We start from the raw sequence: 22,507 nt of genomic DNA on the forward strand, positions 1-22,507 counted from the left end.
TGGGGACGACGTCATCGATGCACTTATTGATGAAGCCAATCACTGATGTAGTGTACTCCTCAATGCCATCGGAGGAATCCTGGAACATATTCCAGTCTGTGCTAGCAAAACAGTACTGTAGCTTAGCATCTGCTTCATCTGACCACTTTTTTATTGATCGAATCACTAGTGCTACTCCGGACCCTTTTCTCCGCCTTCCCTTCACGCAAATGACGGGGATCTGGGCCTGTTCCCGTGAAAGCAGTATGTCATTCACGTCGGGCTCGTCAGACTCGTTAAAAGGAAAAAAAGGATTCTGCCATTAATCGCAGATCTGATGTCCAGAAGTTATTTTCGGACATCAGAGATGGTAGCAGCAACATTATGTAGAAAATATGTAAAAAATAAATAAAGCTACCATCAACACAAAAAAACGAAGAAAAAAAAAACAATTGGATAGGAACACGTAAGACGTTAGCCTTCTTCTGCGGCGCCATTGATTACATCACTTTTTTTTGCATGGTGTGGTCGCCCAATTTTTTTATATCAAAATGGGGTCGCGGGTCCAAAAAGTTTGGGAAACCCTGATCTTGGCCTACTTTATTGTCCCACAAAGAGAAATTGGTTTGCGACAGTTTAAAAAAGACATGACAACAGCAAATACATATCAGAGTGAGTATTTAACAGAATTCATAGCCATGAAAGAAAGCTTGAAGCTTAGTATGGCTAAAATCTTCATTTGAGCCAGTTTGCTACAGAAAGAAAATAGTCCTGCAGCAACAGAATCTTTGAATTATTATGTTAGTTAAAATGAATGGACATTTTTGCAGGGGTTGATAGATTTTTTAATTAGGGCAAATCAAGACTGAAATTTCAAAGTGCAAATGACAAACTTTTGAAACCTTTTTAAAACTCCTTTTGCAGGAAAATTCTGGGCAACAATAGAGTGATCAAATTAAAATCCTACATCTGTATGCTATTTTTCATGGAAGATAACTTCTAGGGTCAGTTTCCTGGAGCAAGATGAGGCCAGGCTATAGAACTGTCAATGGAGCTCCCCGTTAAGCATGCTTTTTAGTCCAGGAGTATAGGCCTAATCTCAGCCTGACAAACCGGTCCCTAGTGCCTGATTGCATCTTGCATACGGAACACATGGGATTTTGGGTGAATATGTCAATAATGATCACAGTATCTCATGTATTACTGGGGAAGGGTCATACAAGGTGCACCACTGCTCCTCATCTCACTTTGACTATGTCAGGCACACATTATAGTCTCATTCTGTGAGATTGACTTATCTGAGCCACGTTGGTAAAGACTTTACAAACACCACCGACATGTGTCAATCACTGGAGCTGGACTATCAGGCAACTGCATGTCAAATAATAATCCTTCCGCCAAGATACCGTCACGCTGGAGTAAAATAGCCACTTAATATGCTGTCCATCAATCTCTATCTCCGTCTATCCTCTTCTCCTCTCACCCTCCTCTCTCCCAGACAGTCCATGACAACTAGCAGATGAAATAGCCTCTGAAAGTTGTTTCTTTTTCCTGCTGATTCAGTCTTAAGGACTGGCACAGAAATACAAATAGGCCTCGCTAGTAGAAGTTCACATCACACACACACGTTCTCATCACTCACACTCCTAAAGCACTTCTGTCAGACTCAGCAGTAACTCTGTCTGTACAAGGGACGATCAACGCCTTGATAATCAATCAAAACCCTGAACCACAACCCAGGACAAGGAAGGGCTCTGAAAACTAGAATACTAAACTCTGTGTATTCAACTGCAGCAAAGCAAGCCTGTCGAGCCTCGGCTACAGTTTATATGCAAAACACCTCCTCTCCAAAACCCAGAGATCTTTGTGTCTGGTGGAGTCTGTCTGTAGTGTTTTGTTTTGACCAGGGGCTGGAAACAAGGTTAAACTTGAGAGAGAACTTGACAGACAAAGAGACACAGAGAGAATGAATGACACAGAGCCTTCGTTCATGGAGCTATTGTCCTTGGTGCAGCTATCGCTCATGTGCCCTTCCCACTCTCCCTCCTGGCCTCTGTGTGTGTGTGTGTGTGTGTGTGTGTGTGTGTGTGTGTGTGTGTGTGTGTGTGTGTGTGTGTGTGTGTGTGTGTGTGTGTGTGAAACAGAGTGAGATGTGTGTGTGGGTGAGCTCTGTGGGTGATACCTTATCTGTCCTCATGCTCAATTATCCATCCGTCCTCTCTTTCTCCCCGTTCTCCCTGTCATCCCCCCCCCCCGCTCTGTGTTCCCTCTATTCTGAGTTATGACAGGGTTGAACGAATATACAGTAATTCTTCATACATCTTCATTAACAGACACACAAACAGTAGACTTTCATTCCCTGTCTGTTCGCCCCTCTCTCTCTGTGTGTGTGTCAGTCAGGGATTGTTAAGTGAGTACAGACGTAGTCTAGATGTGTATATTCATTTCCCCGTTGACAGAATGCTTGACTCAGTGTACTCCTGTCCTGGCTGCCTGGGCCTCATGCCCTCTACGCTGACAGACGTAGGAGGCATATATCCCAAATGGCACCCTATTCCCTAAATAGTGACTACTTCTGGGCCCTGGTCAATAGTAGTATACTAGATAACGAATAGGGTGCCATTTGTGACACTTCCACAGACCACAGGCAGAGACACGTCTCCTCATCTCTCTATATCTCTCCGTGTCCAGCCAGCCGTCACTCTCTGCCACACACTGTGTGTGTGTGTATGTGTGTAACGTGCCTATGTACACTGTGTGACTGTTTTTTGTTGTGTCACTCACTGTGGCAGTAGGAAATGGAGCTGAGAGGACTGATCCCGTCCCCTGATAGGGGGCGACTGACAGGACGAGGGGGGTAGGGGAGGTGATGTGGCGCCCCTGGCAGACTGACTGGGCAGGTAGCAACATGTGGGCTTCATTCCCATAATCCACCTGGAGATCTGAGCTCTGACTGCTCCACTTACACACACACACGCAGACAAAACCAAGGTCTTCACGTCAACGTGTCCAAACACAAAACACACTGAAAACATCCAGGCAGAGAATATCCATATAGAACACCTAGACAACATCCAATAGAACATTCACTTTAACTAAAGTCTACTAGAGGCTCCAGAGAACAGAGCACATTAATGGAATGCTAACATTAAGTATATTGTCTAGAGAACACAGAATACTCAAGAGCAGCACTTCATAAGCCAGTGTGGTTTTCTGTAAGGCAGAGAGGCCATGTCCTTCCGACTGCTCCAGTAGTGTTATAACTGAAGGTGGAGAGACTGAAGGTGGAAAGAATGTGTGCAGGGGAAAAGAGGGGGGAGGCAGCAGCAGGACGCAACCTCCTCTCTAGTCCCCCTGACCAACTCCATCCCCCCTCTCACAACTGTGTGTGTGTGGGTAATGTCGAGTGACACGTGTAAGCGGGCGCTGTCAGCCCTGTGTATGTCACCCTGAGTGGCAGTGCTACTGAGGTCCAGCGACAGGCAGGCAGGCAGGCAGGCAGGCACACACACACACACACACACACAGAGAGACACCATTCTATACTATCGTTTCACTGGGATATACACTCTTAGGAAAAAAAGGTGCTATTCATAACCTTAAAGGGTTCTTCAGCTGTCCCCATAAGAGAACCCTTCAAATAACAATTTTTGGTTCCAGGTAGAACCCTTTTCGGTTCCATGTAGAACAATTTCTACAGAGGGTTCTACTTGGAACCCAAAAGGGTTTTCCTATGGGGAAACCCAAAGAACCTTTTTGGAATCCTTTTTTCTAAGAGTATCTGCTATACATGACCCACGCCACCCTGTTTTTATATTCAACATACACACACTCCTAGACACACTGCAAATACAAATGAACAAAAAAATGCATAGGCACACTCACAACTGAAAACCCACTGCTCACACAAACTCACTTTCACGGCACTCTCCCGCAGGTACACACTTGCATGCTACATGGACCCGTAACATAGCTGGGACTGTTCTGTTGCTGCATGGACCTTGCTACATGGAACCATAACATAGCTGGGACTGTTCTGTTGCTGCATTCTTTCTGACGAGTGTGTGTTCTGGGAACAGCATCTGTGTTGTCATCGGCCACTCTCTCACACTCTTTTCTCTTTCCCTTTCATCACTGTCCAGCTCTCTCTCTATATATATATATATCTCAGTCTCTCTGTTTCAGCACAGTACAGCCATAAAACTGTCAACAGCTCATCTAGAGCAGAGTGAGGAAAACTCAAGCATGAAGCACTGTCAGAAATATCCCCTTTCTGGCATGGATTTGCACATCTCATTTTTCTGAGTGACAAAGTATATAAACATACTTGGAGGAGCTGGGCCTGGCTTGGCAAGTGATCCTCACTACTCTGGTTTAGTCGGGTGGAGGAGTAGGGATTTGAACATTACTGTTTGATCTACAGGGTCCACAATCTCTTCTGGTGGTGATGAACGATGAGTCAAGTCAGATGGAGGGATTTTCATTTGCAATGCTATACAGTCTATGATAATTTGGGGTTAGCCAGAGGCAGCTTTTGTCCTACATACACGTAAAGTTCTCTGAAGACTGTGTGTGTGTTTTTACAGACAGACAGGTGTGTGTGTGTGTGTGTGTGTGAGCCCAGACAGGAAGTGGGTCAGCCTGAGCGGAGCGGCAGACGACTGGTGTCCTTCAGCGTCTCCTTTTCTCCTCCTCCTGGGCAGGCAGGCAGGCAGGCAGGCAGTGCTGACAGGTGACTGATGGGGTGACACACACCTGTCAGTGCTTAGTCTCCCCGCACTGACAGACACTGACAGAAACGCCACCACCACAAACACACACACAGACACGCACACACACACTGACTGGGATGCCACGAGACAAACACACACGCAAACTCAGAGACACACACAGCCCTTGAACCAACTCAAGTACAGCACAGTGTGTGTGTAGAAAAACTTGCCGCAGTTCACCGAAGTTTAAATATAGTTCTATTTTTGCATGTTGACTTAAACAAACCATAAACAAACAAACCATTGGGGCGGCAGGTAGCCTAGTGGTTAGAGCGTTGGACTAGAAAGGTTGCAAGATCGAATTCCCGAGCTGACAAGGTAAAAATCTGTTGTTCTGCCCCTGAATAAGGCAGTTAACCCACTGTTCCTAGGCCGTCATTGAAAATAATAATTTGTTCTTAACTGACTTGCCTAGTTAAATAAAATATAGGTTTTATTATTTTTATAAAAAATAACGGTATAGGAATAATAAACCATACATGTCAACCTAAAGCTACATTATAAAAACATGTCTCTAACCCTATGCAAACAATAATAGCCAATGTCAAACACTGTCATGTCTCCTACTGTATGGCATTGATATTCATAACCAGTACTGTATAGAAGAAACACTCACAATACAGGTTGTAAATCATCTCTCTCCTAAACTACCACCATTGTGCCCTTGAGCAAGGCACTCCCAGTGTGTCGTGCTTTGCTGTGGTTGGGTACTGTGTCTGCAAAAAGAAGAATTTCCATTCAAAGATGTATAAAGACTTTCTAAAGAGATTTACATCAATCAAATTGATAGTGTTCCGTTTGGAGTCATTCATCTTGTGGTGTCCAAGCAGAGGGCGGGGGTGTAGGGGAGGTTCATAGGCGGTGACTGATGGTCTTGGCTCTCCTCAGGGTGAGCAGGTGACTCTGGTGGAAGGGTACAGAGCAGAAGACTCTGTCTGAAGGCAACAACGGGAGTTCTGCTGACGGGTTGGTGATTACAAACCTGCAGAGACAGTGGTACAGTAAGTGTGTGCCAACAGCAGAGGGAAGAGCAGCAGCATAGGTAGTGTACCTCTTCATGGAGGGGTTAGGTGGGTCCAGCAGGCGATACAGCCCAAAACACAGGATCTCCAACGAGTCCAGAGCCTGGCAGAACAACTCCTTGAAGTCTTCACACTGCAGAGGATGTGGATGATAGGGAATCACTAGGACGTGTGTGTAGGTGGGCCTGTTTCTAGAACCGATGCACTGTGGGTTAGTGTGTGTGTGTGTCTATATACACTGAGTGTACAAAGCATTAGGAACACCTTCCTAATTTTGAGTTGCCCAGCTTCAATTCGTCAGGGCATGGACTCCAATGCTTCCCACAATTGTGTCAAGGTTGGCTGGATGTCCTTTTGGGTGGTGCACCATTCTTGATCCACACGGGAAACGGTTGAGCGCTCTACTACTAAACCCCAGTTCAAAGGCACTCTTTTGTCTTAGCCATTTTAAAATATGTATTTAACTAGGCAAGTCATTCCCCCTCTGAGCGGCCCACATGCAAAATCCATGTCTCCATTGTCTCAAGGCTTACAAAATACTACTCTAACCTCTCTCCACTCCTTAATCGACACTGATTGAAGTGGATTTAAGTGACATCAATAAGGAATCATAGCTTTCACCTGGATTTACCTGGTCAATCTATGTCAGAGAAAGAGCAACTCTTCCTAATGTTTTGTACACTCAGTGTAGATGTGTGTCCATATAGGTGTATACTGCATGACCAAAAGTATGTGGACCCCTGCTTGTTGAACATCTCATTCCAAAGTCATGGGCATTAATATGGAGTTGGTCCTCCCTTTGCCGCTATAACAGCCTCCACTCTTCTAGGAAGGCTTTCCACTAGATGTTGGAACATTGCTGCGGGGGCTTGCTTCCATTCAGCCACAAGAACATTAGTGAGGTCGGGCACTAATGTTGGGCGATTAGGCTTGGCTCACAGTCGGCGTTCCAATTCATCCCAAAGGTGTTCCATGGGGTTGAGGTCACGGCTCTGTGCAGGCCAGTCAAGTTCTTCCAAACCAATCTCGACAAACCATTTCTGTATGGACCTTGCTTTGTGCACAGGGCTATTGTCATGCTGAAACAGTAAAGGGCCTTCCCTAAACTGTTGCCACAAAGTTGGAAGCACAGATTCATCTAGAATGTCATTGTATGCTGAAGCGTTAAGATTTTCCTTCACTGGAACTAAGGGGCCTCATCACGACTCAGGATAAGACTCAGATGTGGATAGTACGATTCTCAGAATATTTATTATAACAAAGGGGGCCGGCAAAAGGCAGGTCGTTGGCAGGCAGAGATTTGTAAACCAGGTCAGAGTCAGGCAGGTACAGGATGGCAGGCAGGCGCAGGGTCAGGACAGGCAGAAGGTCAGAACCGGGAAGACTAAAAAACAAAAACTTGAGAACAGGAAAAACAGGAAACACGCTGGTATGACCTGACAAGACGAACTGCCAACAGACAAACAGAAAATGCAGGTATAATTACACTGGAGACAATGGGGAAGAATCGAGGGTACCTGGTGGGGGGTGGAGACAAGCACAAGTCAGGGGGTGACAGGCCTAGCCAAACCATGAACCGTTCTCGTGTGAGATTGTCTGACCTACCACTTCGTTCCTGAGCCGTTGTTGCTCCTAAACATTTCCACTTCACAATAACAGTACTTACAGTTGACCACGGCAGGGCACAAATTTAACAGACTGTTTGTCTGTTCTTCTGTATGGGCCATTCTACTTACAATGTTTGGCTATGGATATTGCATGGCTGTGTGCTCGATTTTATACACCTGTCAGCAATGGGTGCAGTTGAAATCACCAAATACACTAATTTGAAGTGTCCACATACTTTTGTATACATAGTGTATGTCTGTGTGTGTTAGTAGTAGAAACTCACAGCGAGGCTACAGAGAGGCTCATCCTGCAGTGCCAGCTGTGCCAGTTTGGAGCGTTGGCGCAGCGCCCACATCTTCACGGACATCTCCCCTCCCCGCAGCTGGTTGTCCTCTGCCAGCTGGGCCTCCAGTAAGGGGGTGTCGCCACCCGTCACCAGCGTACAGATCAGACCAGGCACGTTGGCGTTGAAGTACGTCTACACACCACACAGACAGATCACAAGGTTAGATCAAGTTAGTTATTGGTTCTTTTAGCTAACCCTCAGCTCACAGTGACACTGTGTGTTCTACCCAAGGCCAACAACTAGAAATAGAGTTCCTGCGCCCTGTTAAAATATACAGGCAGTTTTTCAGGTTAGTTGACTGGTTAGCTAGCTATCTTGGGGAGGCTATCAATCGTCCACCATCTTTGGTGCTCCAAATGCATGATCTTATAGCACTGAGAAAAGTAAAACATAAGTGGTATCATGCGTCCCAATGGTAATAATACTTTCAAGCCATGAACTATAGCACTATTATAAGCAACTAAGTAGTACAACTATTGATGAATTACTATTGCTATGGATTGAATGCTTTCCAAATTGCTATGGCTATGCCTATGGATAGCTGGTCAAAAATAGTGCCCTATATAGGAAATAGGGTGCAACTTAGTACTCGGCCGTTGTGTCCTGTTCTGTCTACTCACGGCTGCCATGAGAGAGTCCAGTAGGTCGACAGAGAAGACGGAGCCTACAGAGAAGGCCTGGCTCAGGGTCAGGCTGGAGGAGTCCTCTTGGCTGTCCGCCTCGTTCACAAAGCACACGTTAGAGCTGTTCACTGGGGGAGAAAGGGACTAGTTAGTAGCCAAATTACAGTACAGTCATTATAGAGGTCAGTGAAAGTTTCTGATTGGTCTAAAAGTTTTCATTTTAGCAGGGATCGCTGTGAATAATAATACTGTACTTTAAAACATTTTTAGAATCAATTGTCACCATTCATCTATAACTACATGGTATTTACTGGTTTTCTCTGACCATGTGACCAGACCAGGAACGTCAGGAAAAAAAAATCCTGTCCCTGTTTCGGTGTAGCAAAGCACTAGGGAGTGAAATAGGCACAATACCCAGCTCTACCAGCAGAGGGACAGTGGTGCCGGCGCTGTGAGCAGGGGTGACCTCAGCCTTCTCGGGTATCGTAGGGATGTGGGAAAAGTCTAGTGTGTCTGCACAACACAACACATGCTACATTGGCACACACTGAACACAATAACTACAGAAGTATAAATCAGTGATACACATCTATACCATTTTGACTTTACATTTTGGTCATTTCAGCAGACGCTCTTATAGTCAGTCAGTGTAATCAACTAAGGCAAAACCTTCAAACGAATGGGATTCCCAAAAGCATTTGCATAACATGATTGGTAAAACAGTGATTATTTTGTCATTAAACACGTGAACATTTCTGGTATTAGTGTGTATTACTAGGACATTATGCACCAATGTCCCCTACAAAACAATAACCCGACCTCAACACACACACACACACACACTCCTGTAGTACAGATAAACAGTCATTGATTGGCAGCCCAGGCGGGTCGGTCCAGCCACTGTATGGCTCCAGTGAGACAGCATGCCTTAATTATGGATTAATTGTGTCATTAGCACATTCTGCTGTTGGCGACACATTGAGCTTGTCAAGGTTAATTACTGGAACATGTTTATTTTCTGTCAGCTTCTGTGGCAGGCTGTCGCGTACACACACACACACACAACACACAGAAACGCTGAGGTTCACACACATACACACCATTCGCTCACACAATTTCCGGAACATTTCTGCTCAGCCTTCAGGACTTTCCCTCAGCCCCTGTCTGTCTGACCACAATCTTTATGGCGCTCATACCACGGACATGACACACACACTCTTCACAGACAATATAAACACACACACACAATCTCTCCTCTCACACTGAGAGTCCAGGCTTGAGCCAGGCCAACTAATCGAATATTAAAGCAGCCAACAAACATTTAACAGTAATATTCTCCCAGCCCCCTGAACATTCTCCATGAACCTCTCTGGTCCCTCTCACTGACCGTGGCTCGGACCATGGTTATGACCACCAAACCCATGACCAAGCTCCAGCCCCTGTCCGTGGCCGTGACTTTGAGTGTGACTGAGTGTGCAGTGTGGGCCTGGTTCGGGGCTGAAGCGGATGTGGTAGAGGTTGACACAGAAGTGGATGGTCTCCTTATCCTGCATGGAGGGCTCAATGTCGCTGGAGCTGGACAGAGAGCTGAGGACCACCACCATGGCACAGCGCTCCACCCTCAACGCACGCAGGTCTGCCCCACACAGAGGAGAGCCCTGGGGGAGAGAGTTGGGAGGGGGGAGACGGAATGAGAATAGGGATGGGGTGAGGGGACAGGGGGAGTCAGGCAAGGCTAGAGGACTGATACGTTCTATAGTCCCTAGACACCTCTTCTACCTAGTTAGTCTCTTTACTAGGCATTCTAGCGAATAGAGTATCCTGACCAGTGGAGGTTGGTGGGAGAAGCTACAGGAGGACGGGCTCATTGTGATGACTGGAATGGAATCAAGCACATCAAACATATGGACCCCCCCCCCCCGTTCCATTTATTCCATTCCAGCCATTGCAATAAGTCTGTCCTCCTATAGCTCGTACCACCAGCCTCCTCTGATCCTGAACTATGCCTGTCTTGTATGTCAGCAAAAAGTCAAGTTTCTGTAGAATAATGGATAGATTTCAGATCTATTATAGAGTATTCCCACATGTCCTGAGACTCACAGGCAGGAAGTAGATGTGGGGGAAGTATTGTATGTTGGGCCACTCCCTGCTGAAGTAGTGTGGGTCTCCCAGGAAGACGACCGTCCTCAGCTCTGGGGCAGTCAGGCTGCTGGCCCTCAACGGCATCATGAAGTCCCCCAGGCCCAGCAGGCTGGAGCCCCCGTCCCCAAAGACACACACCACCACGTGGTCCTGCAGTGCCAGGGTACTGGCACTCTGTCTGGTCTGAGGAGGATACACACAGATACACACAAATGCATGACTGGAGGTGTTTATTATGTTATTATTACATGCATGTACTCTAGCTGGCTAGGTACAAGTAAGCTAGTGCCAGTGTGAGACAGTGAGTGTGTTCCTAATAGTGCTGAGAAATTAGTACTTTTTGAGGACGGTTCGGTTTCGGTTCGATTCTTAGAAAATGATCACGGTTTTTGATTTCAGCTTTTTTTTTTAAGTCATTTTGAAAAATGTACATTCCAAAGCCAAAAATAGTGAACATTCAATTGCCAAAACATTGAAAATATTCCATTGTCTCCGTCAGGTCCACATTGGGTAGACATCAACAGAAAAATATTACATTATTTTATTTAAATTACTATTTTATTTAATGACTTTATTATTTTTAAAGTGATCATCTCTGTTCAGTCAGTAGCAGCCATTCAGCCAGCCAGACAACATTATCTCTGTGCACCCCAAACTGTACTGTCTTTAGTCCTCCTATTTAGCTTGTCTAGACTGCCTAAATATGCTGCAGAGCTGTCTGGTGAAATCATTTAGCTAGTTCTTCGAAGTAGATAACACACACTTTCAGGAATCAATCAAATCAAATGTATTTATAAAGCCCTTTTTACATCAGCCAATGTCACAAAGTCCTATACAGAAACCCAGCCTAAAACCCCAAACAATGCAGATGTAGAAGCACTGTTTCTATCCCTCTCTCTCTTCTTGTTGTGTTGTGTACGTTCCTCTCTCATGCAGTCTAGGCAGTCTGTGTGTATCTTACCAAACATAGCAAGCGTAAAAGTGTCCGAGACAGAAATAACAGGCGCAATGGATGGTCATTGTAGTTAATTAAGGCGCTGCTGCACTGAACTAGGTTGAATATTTGCTTAATGAAAACTACAACTCCCTTCAGCCCAGAGTCGCACATAGTTCTTGACTTGATTTCTCTCCAGAGAAACGACACGTTGGGCTCACACAAAAAATAAACTAGATGGAATTCAAGTAATTGAACCGACGTCGGTCAATTAGTTGTTTAATAACCGGAATAAAAAATACATGTTAATCGCTCACCATTAGTGCCTAATTGCCTATCTGTCCATGTCCCAGTCTTACCAGTGAGATGTCCTTCAGGGGAACAGGTGGGCACCAGTGGAACAGTCCTGTAGAGTCCAGCCCCACCTCCTGCTGCTCCTCCTGCTGCTGCTGCTCCCACACACACTCCCTCTCTCGAAGAGTCTCTCCCTCTGGGCTACAAGCAGAGGACACACACACAAACACAAGCCTCAGAGAGTGTAGGGAAGGAAGAAAGGGTGGAGGGAGAGAAGACAGGAGAGGCACACAGACTCATGCATGCAGACATATTACATATACACTGTCCAACCACTCTGGATGTCAAAGCACAAAAGGGAAAATGAAAGGTATTCACTTGGGTAGTGGAATCACAGATAAAAAAGGGTGGTGACTAGACCGGATAGACGGAGAGAGATAAAGAAAGAAAGGGAGACCGGAGTGAGAGGGATGGGGGGGAAGAGAGAGAGGAAAGAGAGACACGGAGATAGAAAGAGAGAGAGAGCAGGGAACTACAATTTATTTGATCTGTATTCTGCTCTCTTCTCCCCCCTCTCTCCTCCTCCCTCTCTCCTCCTCCCTCTCTGTCCTCTGACAGGATCTCCCAATATTAATGCCCAGAATGGGTTGAGTGAGGCGGCTGGGGAGCCGGCCCATTAATCAGCCTGTCAATCCCAGCCTGCTATTCCACTGTGCTCAGCTGTCCAGGACATAGCCTGCCTGCCCGCCCGCCCGCACCAGGCAGCCTCCACTAATGACAGTGCGATATATCATGGTGAGTTTTAAATTAAGTATTTGTCTCAGCATGTTCAAAACAAACATATTCCTGTGTAGAAGGCTGTGATTTCTCACCTGAAGGGCAGAACTCCCAGTGATGGACGTCTGAAGCCTAGACTCATGGCGGAGGTGTTAGATGAGACTGATGGGGGATACACACACACACACGCACATGACACACACACACAGATGAGAAACACACGGGTGAGAGACAGTCTTGCGGGTCAGACACACCCATAGGTGACAGACAGGCACATAAGAGACATAGAAGGGTGACAGACAGCCATTCTGAGTCTCTGCTCTGTGTGAAAATATGTAATGAGGCGAACAGGACAGACAGAGGCGCTTGGTGCTTTCTACTAATATAGGTCCTAAAGAAAAGCCAGATTTTTCAGCCCAGTGGAGAAAAGTGGGATGAGGACTCCCCCTAGTGGAGGAGTTAGACTGCACCATCTCTGCACCTCTCAACATGCCGCCTCAGTTGCTTTGCTTCTTGTGAAACTGAGGTTAGTACTAAAAAGGTCTACGAGTGTAAAAAGGCTTGTCTTGGTCATTGCATTTTTGCCATACCATCTTTCTGCTCAGTGCACCTGCAGGGTCTCATCCTGGGCAAATCCTTGATGTCTCTGTGACACACAGAGCAGTACATACTCGCCCTGACAAACACACAGGTACGCAAAAATGACTAACATTAATACTCCCACTCCCTACATACAGAAGTATTTGAGTCAAGGCTCTAGTTTATGAACTAATATTAGAGTGGCACAGTACCTTCTGGCATCACTGGCATTGCTGGCTATGAGGAAACCCAGAGTCCACAGCTTTATTTTGATGTGACTGGGAGGATTCACCAACACACTAAGAAACAACAAAACAACTTTAACAGGCAGGAAGCCCATCCACAAAACTACAGTTAATGTGGGGCGGTAGGGTAGCCTAGTGGTTAGAGCTTAGCACTAGTAACCGAAAGGTTGCAAGTTCATATCCCCGAGCTGACACGGTACAAGTCTGTCGTTCTGCCCCTGAACAGGCAGAGGCAGCACTGTTCCCCCGTCATTGAAAATAAGAATATGTTCTTAACTGACTTGCCTAGTTAAATAAAGGTAAAATAAACAAATGTGTAAAATAATCAAATAGCATTATAAAAATGACTGTCGCTGCTACAACCACAGATAGAACAATGAAACAAATATGGTAGTGGGAGGAGATGGATTTTAACAGACATTTTGCAAGTTTTCTCATCGATTAAACATTTGATTTCAATACAGTTTTTTTTCTATTCCCAAAACTAGAATCTGTTTTGAACAGAGTGGACTAAGATTTGTAGACTTTACCCTTTACAAAAGTTTTTTAAATTGCGTTGTTTAGAAGGACTGCAAAGGAAAATTGAGTTATTGCACACGCGCACTTCACTAAGTAGGCGTTCCCTAACGGAAATATGCAGATAATGCTAGAACGCGCAAATAGGATCTCTCTAGCTCATGCTTGGCTCTACCCCCCTCCTTACATGTTCTGCCACTATGGCTTATTTGCTCCCATTGGAAACAACTGGCTGTGGTCGATCTTGGTTTAGTTCTAAAAATCTTTGCTGCTACTACTACTGCCCCAGCTACTACAGGAAGAGTGGGGATCCTTCATAAATACAAATACTACTACTACTACTATGCTACGACTGCTGCTGCTACTACTACTACAGGAAGAGTGGGGATCCTTAATAAATACTAATACTACTGCTGCTGCTACGACTACTATTACTACTACTGTTACTACTGCTGCTACTACTATTGTTACTACTACTACTACAGGAAGAGTGGGGATCCTTAATAAATACAAATACTACTGCAGCTACTGATACTACTACTACTTCTTTTGCTCCTGCTACTACAGGAAGAGTGGGGATCCTTAATAAATACTAATACTACTGCTGCTGCTACGACTACTATTACTACTACTGTTACTACTGCTGCTACGACTACTACTACTACTGTTACTACGGTACTGCTGCTACTACTACTGTTACTACTGCTGCTACTACTACTACAGGAAGAGTGGAGATTCTTAATAAATACAAATACTACTGGTGCTACTACTACTACTACTACTACTACTACTACTAGTACTATTACAGGAAGAGTGGAGATCCGTAATAAATACAAATACTACTGCTACAGGAAGAGTGGGGATCCTTAATTAATACAAATACTACTGCTGCTACTGAAACTACTACTACTTCTACTGCTCCTGCTACTACAGGAAGAGTGGGGATCCTTAATAATTACAAATACTACTACTACTACTATGCTACGACTGCTGCTGCTACTACTACTACTACTACTACAGGAAGAGTGGGGATCCTTAATAAATACAAATACTACTGCTGCTGCTACGACTACTACTACTACTACTACTACTACTGCTGCTACTACTACAGGAAGAGTGGAGATCCTTAATAAATACAAATACTACTGCTGCTGCTGCTACTACTACTGTTACTACTTCTGCTACTACTACTACTACTACAACAGGAAGAGTGGAGATCCTTAATAATTAAGGATCCCCACTCTTCCTGTAGTATTTGTATTATACTACTACTACTACTATTACAGGAAGAGTGGAGATCCTTAATAAATACAAATACTACTGCTACTACTACAGGAAGAGTGGGGATCCTTAATTAATACAAATACTACTCCTGCTACTGCTACTAGTTACTTACTTGAAATCTTGGTCTCCGCTCTGATACTCAATCCCAATCAACAGCAACCTCAGCTTCAGGAAACATAGCCTGACACACAGACAGGCAGACAGTCACACAAGCAGACAGGCAGGCACACAGGCAGACAGGCAGGCAGACATGCACACAGGCAGTCAGACAGAGAGAGATCATGTTTGTTTGTAGTAATAGAACACTGATATGTCTCTCTGTAGCAGACTGACAAACTGACTTGCTGGCCTGAGCGAAGGACATCCCTATGAAGGAGGGGGACAGGTGTTCTGTGTAGATCTCATTGTAGAGGCCCTCTCTGTACAGGTTCTGCCATGTGTCTCCGTCCTGCTGTGAAACAAAATGGCAACAGAGATTCAGTAGCAACAGAGATACCTGATAAAAAAGTACAGCACTGTGATGGAGTCTAGTATAACAGTTAAAGCTCCTGACTTTGGACCACATACTGTACCCCCTGGCGACAGGGGTTGGAGCCATGTCTCTCGGGTAAGCCTGACTGTGCCCCCATCTACCTCTCTGCTCTCCCACCCTGCTTTCAAAAATACATTAAAATACATAGTAAGAGATCAGAATAGTGCACTTTATTGATGACATACCTCGATCTCACTCTGCATGGTGAACAGGTTGGTCAACAGCGTGGAGAGGCCAGGCACCAGGCAGCTCTGAGACATGAAACCCAGTTTGAGCTCTGCCAGGCAGATCACTGCATCACCTCGACTCCAGTCCCAGTTAGGCACGTTCTGCAGGAACGCCTTGGGAGCACACACACACACACACACACACACACACACACACACACACACACACATACATGACACATCATCTAGCAACAGTAGCCATGCTTGTTTGTAAGATGTATATAGGCATCGGGGACAGGCAGCCTACCTTACTGTTGTGCTTCAGCATCTGAACTATAATCCTGGTGTTGGGACAATACTGTTTGATGGAGATCACCCTGACAAACACACTCTTAAAACATGTTGTTTTATCTTATTATTTATCTTTAGCCGTGTGTCAGAAAGGATAACAAGGTAGAGAGCAGGTGCACGTGTGTGCATGCACCTGAGCCCTCCCTACCTCATGAGATTGGCAGCGTCCTCCTTATGCTGGTCTGAGGTGAACCTGTCACAGATGATCAGGCAAGCTCCTGCTTTATGCATCTACACACAGAGGATAGCATCAAGCTAGTGCTACCATGTACCACAGTCACTAAACCATCATTACTCTGCATCCCTGTGTCCCTCCTGTACCCTGCCCAGTGTACGTGTCTCCCTCTCTGTGTTGGCGGCCTAGTTGTACGTGGTAAGCAGAGGCTAGCCAGTAACTTCTAGACACTGTGGTGACGTGTTACCTTCCGGAGATCTAAGAGCCGACAGTAGCTCCAGGAGGAACAAGCTAGCTTCTTGCTCTAGATTCCACAACTGTGTACAGTTGGCTCGGAGTACAAATGCTAATGTTAGCATCCGACTGCTAGATGGTAGTACGTTCAGTCAAGTTGAAGAGTTTGTCTGGACAAAAATGATTACAAAACCATTGTGTGGTGTCCCCACAATTGGTGTGTGTTATAATATTTGTGTGCAGACTAACTTGTTGTATCAAAACAGTTGTGTCAAATGTGTTGTATATCCGTTATCCAAACTGAGTGTGTACTTGGCTCCAGTACCTTAACTCTCTCCATGTCTCTCCTCTGCATCACTGAGCCCTGGTAGAAGGTGACCTTCAGGAACCACCTCAGGAAGAAAGCCTCCAGCTCCTGGTTAGGACGGAAGCTGGCAAAGGCAGAGATAGCAGTGTCTGAAACGGGACCCTAATCCCTATGTAGTGCACAACATTTGACGAGGGCCCAGGTTGGGCTCAAAGGTAACGCTGTGACTCACTTTCCCAGGAAGAGCACCTTGACGTCGACCTCTCCCCTGTCCTCGTGTAGAAAATCTTTCATGAAGGCAGAGGCACTGCTCAGAGTGATGTGACCACACACCACCACATGGCTAGCGCGCACACGCACGCACACACACACACACACACACACGGAGGAACATTAACATGGATGGGTGGAGATAGAATGTTATAGTCTTTCTCTCGTTCTAAGAAGCATTATATCAGATATACTGAGGATTTAGTCGTTTTTGTTTAGGTCCAGTGTATATTATCATGTTGTGTGACATAAGAATGTACCTTGTAGCTGCTACTACACCAACTGTTTTATTTTGGTAAGATGACTCACGTCTTGCCTGAGACACCCGTGAAGCTTCCATCAAACCTCTTCCTGTTGATGATGATCTGAACCACCTCTGGGACAAAGTTGGCAAACAGACCCTGAGAGAGAAAGAGAGAGACATGGGGTATCATGTGTATCTAAATCACATCCACAATGGACCACTGACAGTGACTGCATCCCAAATGGCACCATATTCCCTATGAAGTGCACTACTTTTGACCAGAACCCTATGGGCCCTGTTCAAAAGTAGTGCACTATATAAGGCAGGGATGGGCAACTTTGAAAGAAATCTGTAGTTTGCGGGTCTGCATACCCACATCCATACCCAGATATGCAGTCAGAGCCAGTCCTAGCCTTTTGGGTGCCCTAAGCAAAATCCCAAAAATGTTAGCTGACATGGGCTAATTTGTTTATTTTTGGAAATGTATCCACAGGCCTACAAAATGGGGGGCCACGGGCTGCATCCCTGATATAGGGGGGATTGGGAGCCATTCGGGAAGCAGACAGTAGCTTTCATGGATTGGATTTCCATAGCACTTTCCTATGCTGAAAGACTCTTTACATTGTATGGGGGGAGTCAATACTGTCTTATGAGATGTACCAGTCCAATAAAGATGAAGATGATGACGAAGAGGCGTCCCAGGGTCGTCCTCAACTCCACGTCACCATAGCCCACCGTTGACATGGTAACAACCAGGAAGTAAACACACTCAAAGTAGTGGAGAGGCTGGGGGTTGGAGAAGTCCAGCCAGGGGTCACCTGAGTTCTCCAGCTGCAGCAAGACCAGGTCTCATGAGAGAGAGTGGTTAAAGTTGAGATCTGCATAAGGTGAAACAGTGCCACTGGTCGCCCCAGGCCTTTTGTTATTGTTTTGTTTATGAAACAGAGGAGATGAGCATCCAGCATTGTGGTAAAAAAAAACAATCTGAGTACACACTCTACTATTCTATCGCGCGTTCAATGATGTCCAACATCATTTTTGTTGTTGAAGTATTGTCTTTGTTGTTATAATATCGCAAACAGACATTGCACTTTCACAGCTACGGATTACAGCTTTAACGTTAGTAGAATTACTCATTTTAGTATTAGTTGAATTACTCATAAACACACATTTACAACATTAGTGCAATAGTGCCTCAACTGTCTATCAAAATGGTTTGCTTATTTCTCTATGAATGTAAAGAGTTTGGAGCGAACCAAGACATGAATGGAAATGACACAAACACACCAGGTGGATGAAACCAGCTGAGGTCAGCAGTGTGCCTGTTAGGATGGCAACCAGGCGGGAGAGTTTCAGAGTGGTGCTGGGAATACAGAGTGACAGAAAATGTGAGTGGGACTGAGAGAATGTGAGTGAGAGAACGTGTGAGAGAGTGAGAACGTTCAATTGTATTAACAGGCAGACATGCATTTAAAACAAGTCACATTGCTTGTATCTCATACATGCTGAAAATGTGAAAGTCAATGGAATCATCATCCTACTTTTCATCCCTGTTCCGGCCTCTATTTGATGCACATTTGATGGAAATTGCACATTGTAAATATGGTACTGGAACAGACCCTGTATATAGTATTCTTACTTACTTTATCATTTTCTTCTTATTTATAGATTGTGTGTGTTTTTGTTATATCTTATTTTTAGTATTACATCGTTATTGATTACTGCATTGTTGGGGTTAGAGCTTGCAAGAAAGACATTTCTCTGTACTTGTGCATGTGACATTTAAACTTGAAACTTGATGTACCATATGTGTTGCTGTGTTTGTTACCTGTTGCTGTTGAAGACGTTGAGAATCTGCAGAACGACTGGTAACTCCAGTATGTGCAGAGCTCTGATGAACCTCAGACCTGGGCCAGATATACAAAATAAGGCATTAGCTTATAGGGTTGCAAAATTCCAGTAAATTACTGTAAATCTTCCAATTGGTGTTTCTTGAAAACCTGTGAATTGTAGGAAAGTTACCAAAATCTTGCAACACTAAGCAACACTAACTTTTAGGAAAGTTACCAAAATCTTGCAACACTCAGTTTGAAGAAGAAAAAATACAATAATAATAATAATAATAATGAAAAACTTATATTGGTTATTAAAACCAATATTGGGAGAGATTTTGAACATCCAATTCCATGTTGCTTTAAATGACCCATAACTTTGATGGCGTATAAGTGTGTAGGCCAACTGTATGTGGGTCGTTCCACCAATTCGGTGCCTTTATAGAAGTGTAACTTGGTAAAAAAAAAATGTACGTTTGATTTCACCTAATTTTAACATTTTGTCACAATGCCTATATTCAACAAGTTTTCCCATCTCAAGAGGTTAAATTTAAATAGTATAATAAGTGCCAAATAAAGTTACAGGGTTGACTGTAACCGGTTGACGATTTCATCTTTAATCAGCCATAAATCCCATTGTGACAGGGCGAATGGAAGCTTGTTGTGTGCAACAGGGAGTGGAAATTGAATGCAAGCTTCACAACAACAACAAAAATTATTGTAAATTTTTTTTAAATAAATCTAGCCTATGGGTAACTGGATTGACATGTTATGCTCGATCAACTCATTATTTTACCACAAAATGGCCAAAAAGAGTAGAACCAGCTCACCTGCTTTTACACAATGTTTTGACTATTATATGTTCAATGTTTCTTTTGATAAAAATATTGTAAAAGGAATTATTTCACCAAATTAAAATGAGAGTTCAGTTCACGTAACAGGGTTGACCTTAAAATGAGGGGCCAACGTAAATTAATCACTAATGACATTAAATAAATAATAATCTTCAGAAATGACTTTGTCAAAGCAAACAAAATAACTAGGGCTTTACGGCGGTGAAACTTGGGAGAAATGTTGGGGTTAAGTGGGTTAGAATCTTCCTAGAAGTGACAGAGGGCACACAGCGGGAATGGTCAAAATCATGAATTTTGGCACTTTAGCAAGTATGTCAGAGGAGGCTGGTGGGAGGAGCTATAGGAGGAAAAGCTAATGGTGATGGCTGGAATGGAATAATGGAAATGTATCAAACATAGAGAAACAATATGTTTGATTCTATTCCATTATTCCTTTCCAGCCATTACAATGCAGCCTGTCCTCATATAGCTCATCCCACCAGCCTCCTCTGGTCTTTATTCATATAAAACAATCGGATTAATTGAATTCTCCATGTGGTCTATTTTAAAGGGCACTTTATTTAATGTACAGTAACAGGCTTTCAAAATGCAATATTGGTTAAATACAATTTATAGTTAAAATATCAGAGGCGCAAAAGGCACTCTTTGTGGAATGACCCATGTATGAGTGTCTTACCCAGCCAGGCTCGACGGGAAAACAGGGTAACAAAGGAAGGAGCAATGGTGAAAAAATCCACCAGGGATCTCAAGTCAACCCAAACCATCAGCTTATCCTGGGCCGCCAAAAACTGGTGAACAATGACACACAGGAAAGACAGAGTAATGCACACTGCCTTGTCTAAACCCAAAATGTGTGACATTATTTTGTATGTGTCCTATTAGCTAACTGCCTCACCCTGAGCCCAAAATACAGAAGGTGGCAGATGTTGAAGCCCAAATCAATGAGGAAAGCTATGCTGTATTCTTTCATGCAGGACTCTACTGGGCTGAGAGGAGCGGGAGAAGACATTTTAGTTTCCCTCTGGCTCTTTGTCTTGGACCTTTCTTGTGAACAAACAAAACTTTGTTTTGATCCCATCACCATGGTATCATGATGCAACTCACTCAGTAGAGAGGGTGATATAGGTCACGATGGAGCCGATGTTGAAACAGAATATCAGCACCATCTGTTGAGGAAGGAAAGTGTGAGAAATACAATAGCGGGACTGAAGAAGAAAAACATAAGAGTACTCTTCCTGCATGTCTTGTGACTTACTAGGACTTTGCCAGGCAGATGTTGAGCCGATATCACAGAGAACGCCCATTCCTTCAAGGCATTCCTCAGATTGAAATCTGTCTGCACACTAATGCTCTGCAACATCACAATAACAAGACTCTACCTGTTCATAGGCCGGCACAGTACACACAAGATTGACATGTGGTCACACTGTAGGTGTAGGCTTACATAACTCTCCCTTTGTCACCCCCTACTCTCTCTCCATCTTATCTTTCTACCTTCTCCCCTCACCTGTCTGTGTGCCCAGCGCTGTCGTCGGGGTCTGAAAATCCCAATGCTATTGAACCCTCTGTGAGCAACCTTCCAGAGCAGCAGGGCCAGCAGCCCCGCCAGGAAGACAGAGAGGGAGGAGAGGAGGAAGGCCCACCACAGCCTGTGCCCCCGGTAGAGGCAGTGGGTGTGGGAAATGGGAGGGTAAGTGTGGGGGATCTTCATGGCCATGGGGATGTGCCAATAAATGTGTGGAGCAAAGGTGGGCGGGGTGGTGTAGGTGTAAATGGAGGCAGTCACCATCAGTTTTACATTTCCTTTTGAGGCCAAGAAAAATGTGTTAGTCTAACTTGGCCTGTGTTTTAGTGGATTGAATGGTTGTTCCATCTACTAGCTAGCTGTCAGTTACATTGTGGTATCCCTATGATGGCATATCATTGGTAAAGAAAATAAACCATTACATTACATACAAGTGTCAGTAAACTCCCTAATCAGCAAATGCCAATTTGTATGTTTTTGTGAACGACATAATGGCTAACTAACGTTACTGTAGGCTAAAAACGTTAGCTAGTTAGCTAACGATAGTTAGCTGGCTATTATACAGAAATAGCTCATTTAGCTAGCTCGAATAAGATTATGTGGCTAAAAGACTCATTTTAAGGTCCCACATCACTACAAGATATGAAGTATTTAGCTACAAACTCTGATAACCCTACATTGACAAGAATTGTAATTCCATTTGTGATCATCATCAGATAGCTAGCTACCTGAAAGGCAAGGCTCGTCTTCATCAAATCAGCGCGCGAGGATCGGTGGGCGTGGTTCATAAAACAAGGGTCCCGGAGGATGATTGGTGGACAGTACAACCAAAACTTAATCATAGCGGGCAGAACAAGCAACGTGGTGGGCAGAACAAGCAACGTGGTGGGCAGAG

The 22,507-nt window shown here is 44.5% G+C and overlaps 1 protein-coding gene across 3 annotated transcripts; it reads right to left on the minus strand.

Annotated features, from left to right (window-relative positions):
* Positions 1-4,932: 4,932 nt before the first annotated feature.
* LOC109882135 (calcium-activated potassium channel subunit alpha-1) lies at positions 4,933-22,055 on the minus strand. 3 transcript variants are annotated; one of them, XM_031805387.1, is made up of 27 exons: positions 21,595-22,050; positions 21,343-21,438; positions 21,192-21,253; positions 20,983-21,073; positions 20,764-20,875; positions 19,230-19,308; positions 18,689-18,764; positions 18,062-18,232; positions 17,467-17,558; positions 17,120-17,230; positions 16,906-17,011; positions 16,320-16,402; positions 16,128-16,197; positions 15,839-15,994; positions 15,463-15,572; positions 15,234-15,302; positions 13,289-13,375; positions 13,088-13,173; positions 12,593-12,659; positions 11,786-11,921; positions 10,451-10,675; positions 9,738-10,008; positions 8,765-8,863; positions 8,348-8,478; positions 7,665-7,859; positions 5,803-5,906; positions 4,933-5,733 (listed from the first exon to the last, which is right to left on the minus strand). In XM_031805387.1, exons 1-27 carry the CDS (start codon positions 21,874-21,876, stop codon positions 5,604-5,606), a joined length of 3,297 nt encoding a protein of 1,098 aa, XP_031661247.1. In that variant the 5' UTR covers positions 21,877-22,050; the 3' UTR covers positions 4,933-5,603. The 3 variants fall into 3 exon arrangements, with proteins under 3 accessions (XP_031661247.1, XP_031661253.1, XP_031661250.1); XM_031805390.1 differs by lacking the exon at positions 8,765-8,863 and having other exon boundaries at positions 5,159-5,733; positions 21,595-22,055; XM_031805393.1 differs by lacking the exons at positions 16,128-16,197; positions 16,320-16,402 and having other exon boundaries at positions 21,595-22,047.
* Between the last annotated feature and the right edge of the window lie 452 nt (positions 22,056-22,507).

The sequence above is a fragment of the Oncorhynchus kisutch genome, linkage group LG3 (genome assembly GCF_002021735.2).
Source record: "Oncorhynchus kisutch isolate 150728-3 linkage group LG3, Okis_V2, whole genome shotgun sequence".
Lineage (NCBI taxonomy): Eukaryota > Metazoa > Chordata > Actinopteri > Salmoniformes > Salmonidae > Oncorhynchus > Oncorhynchus kisutch.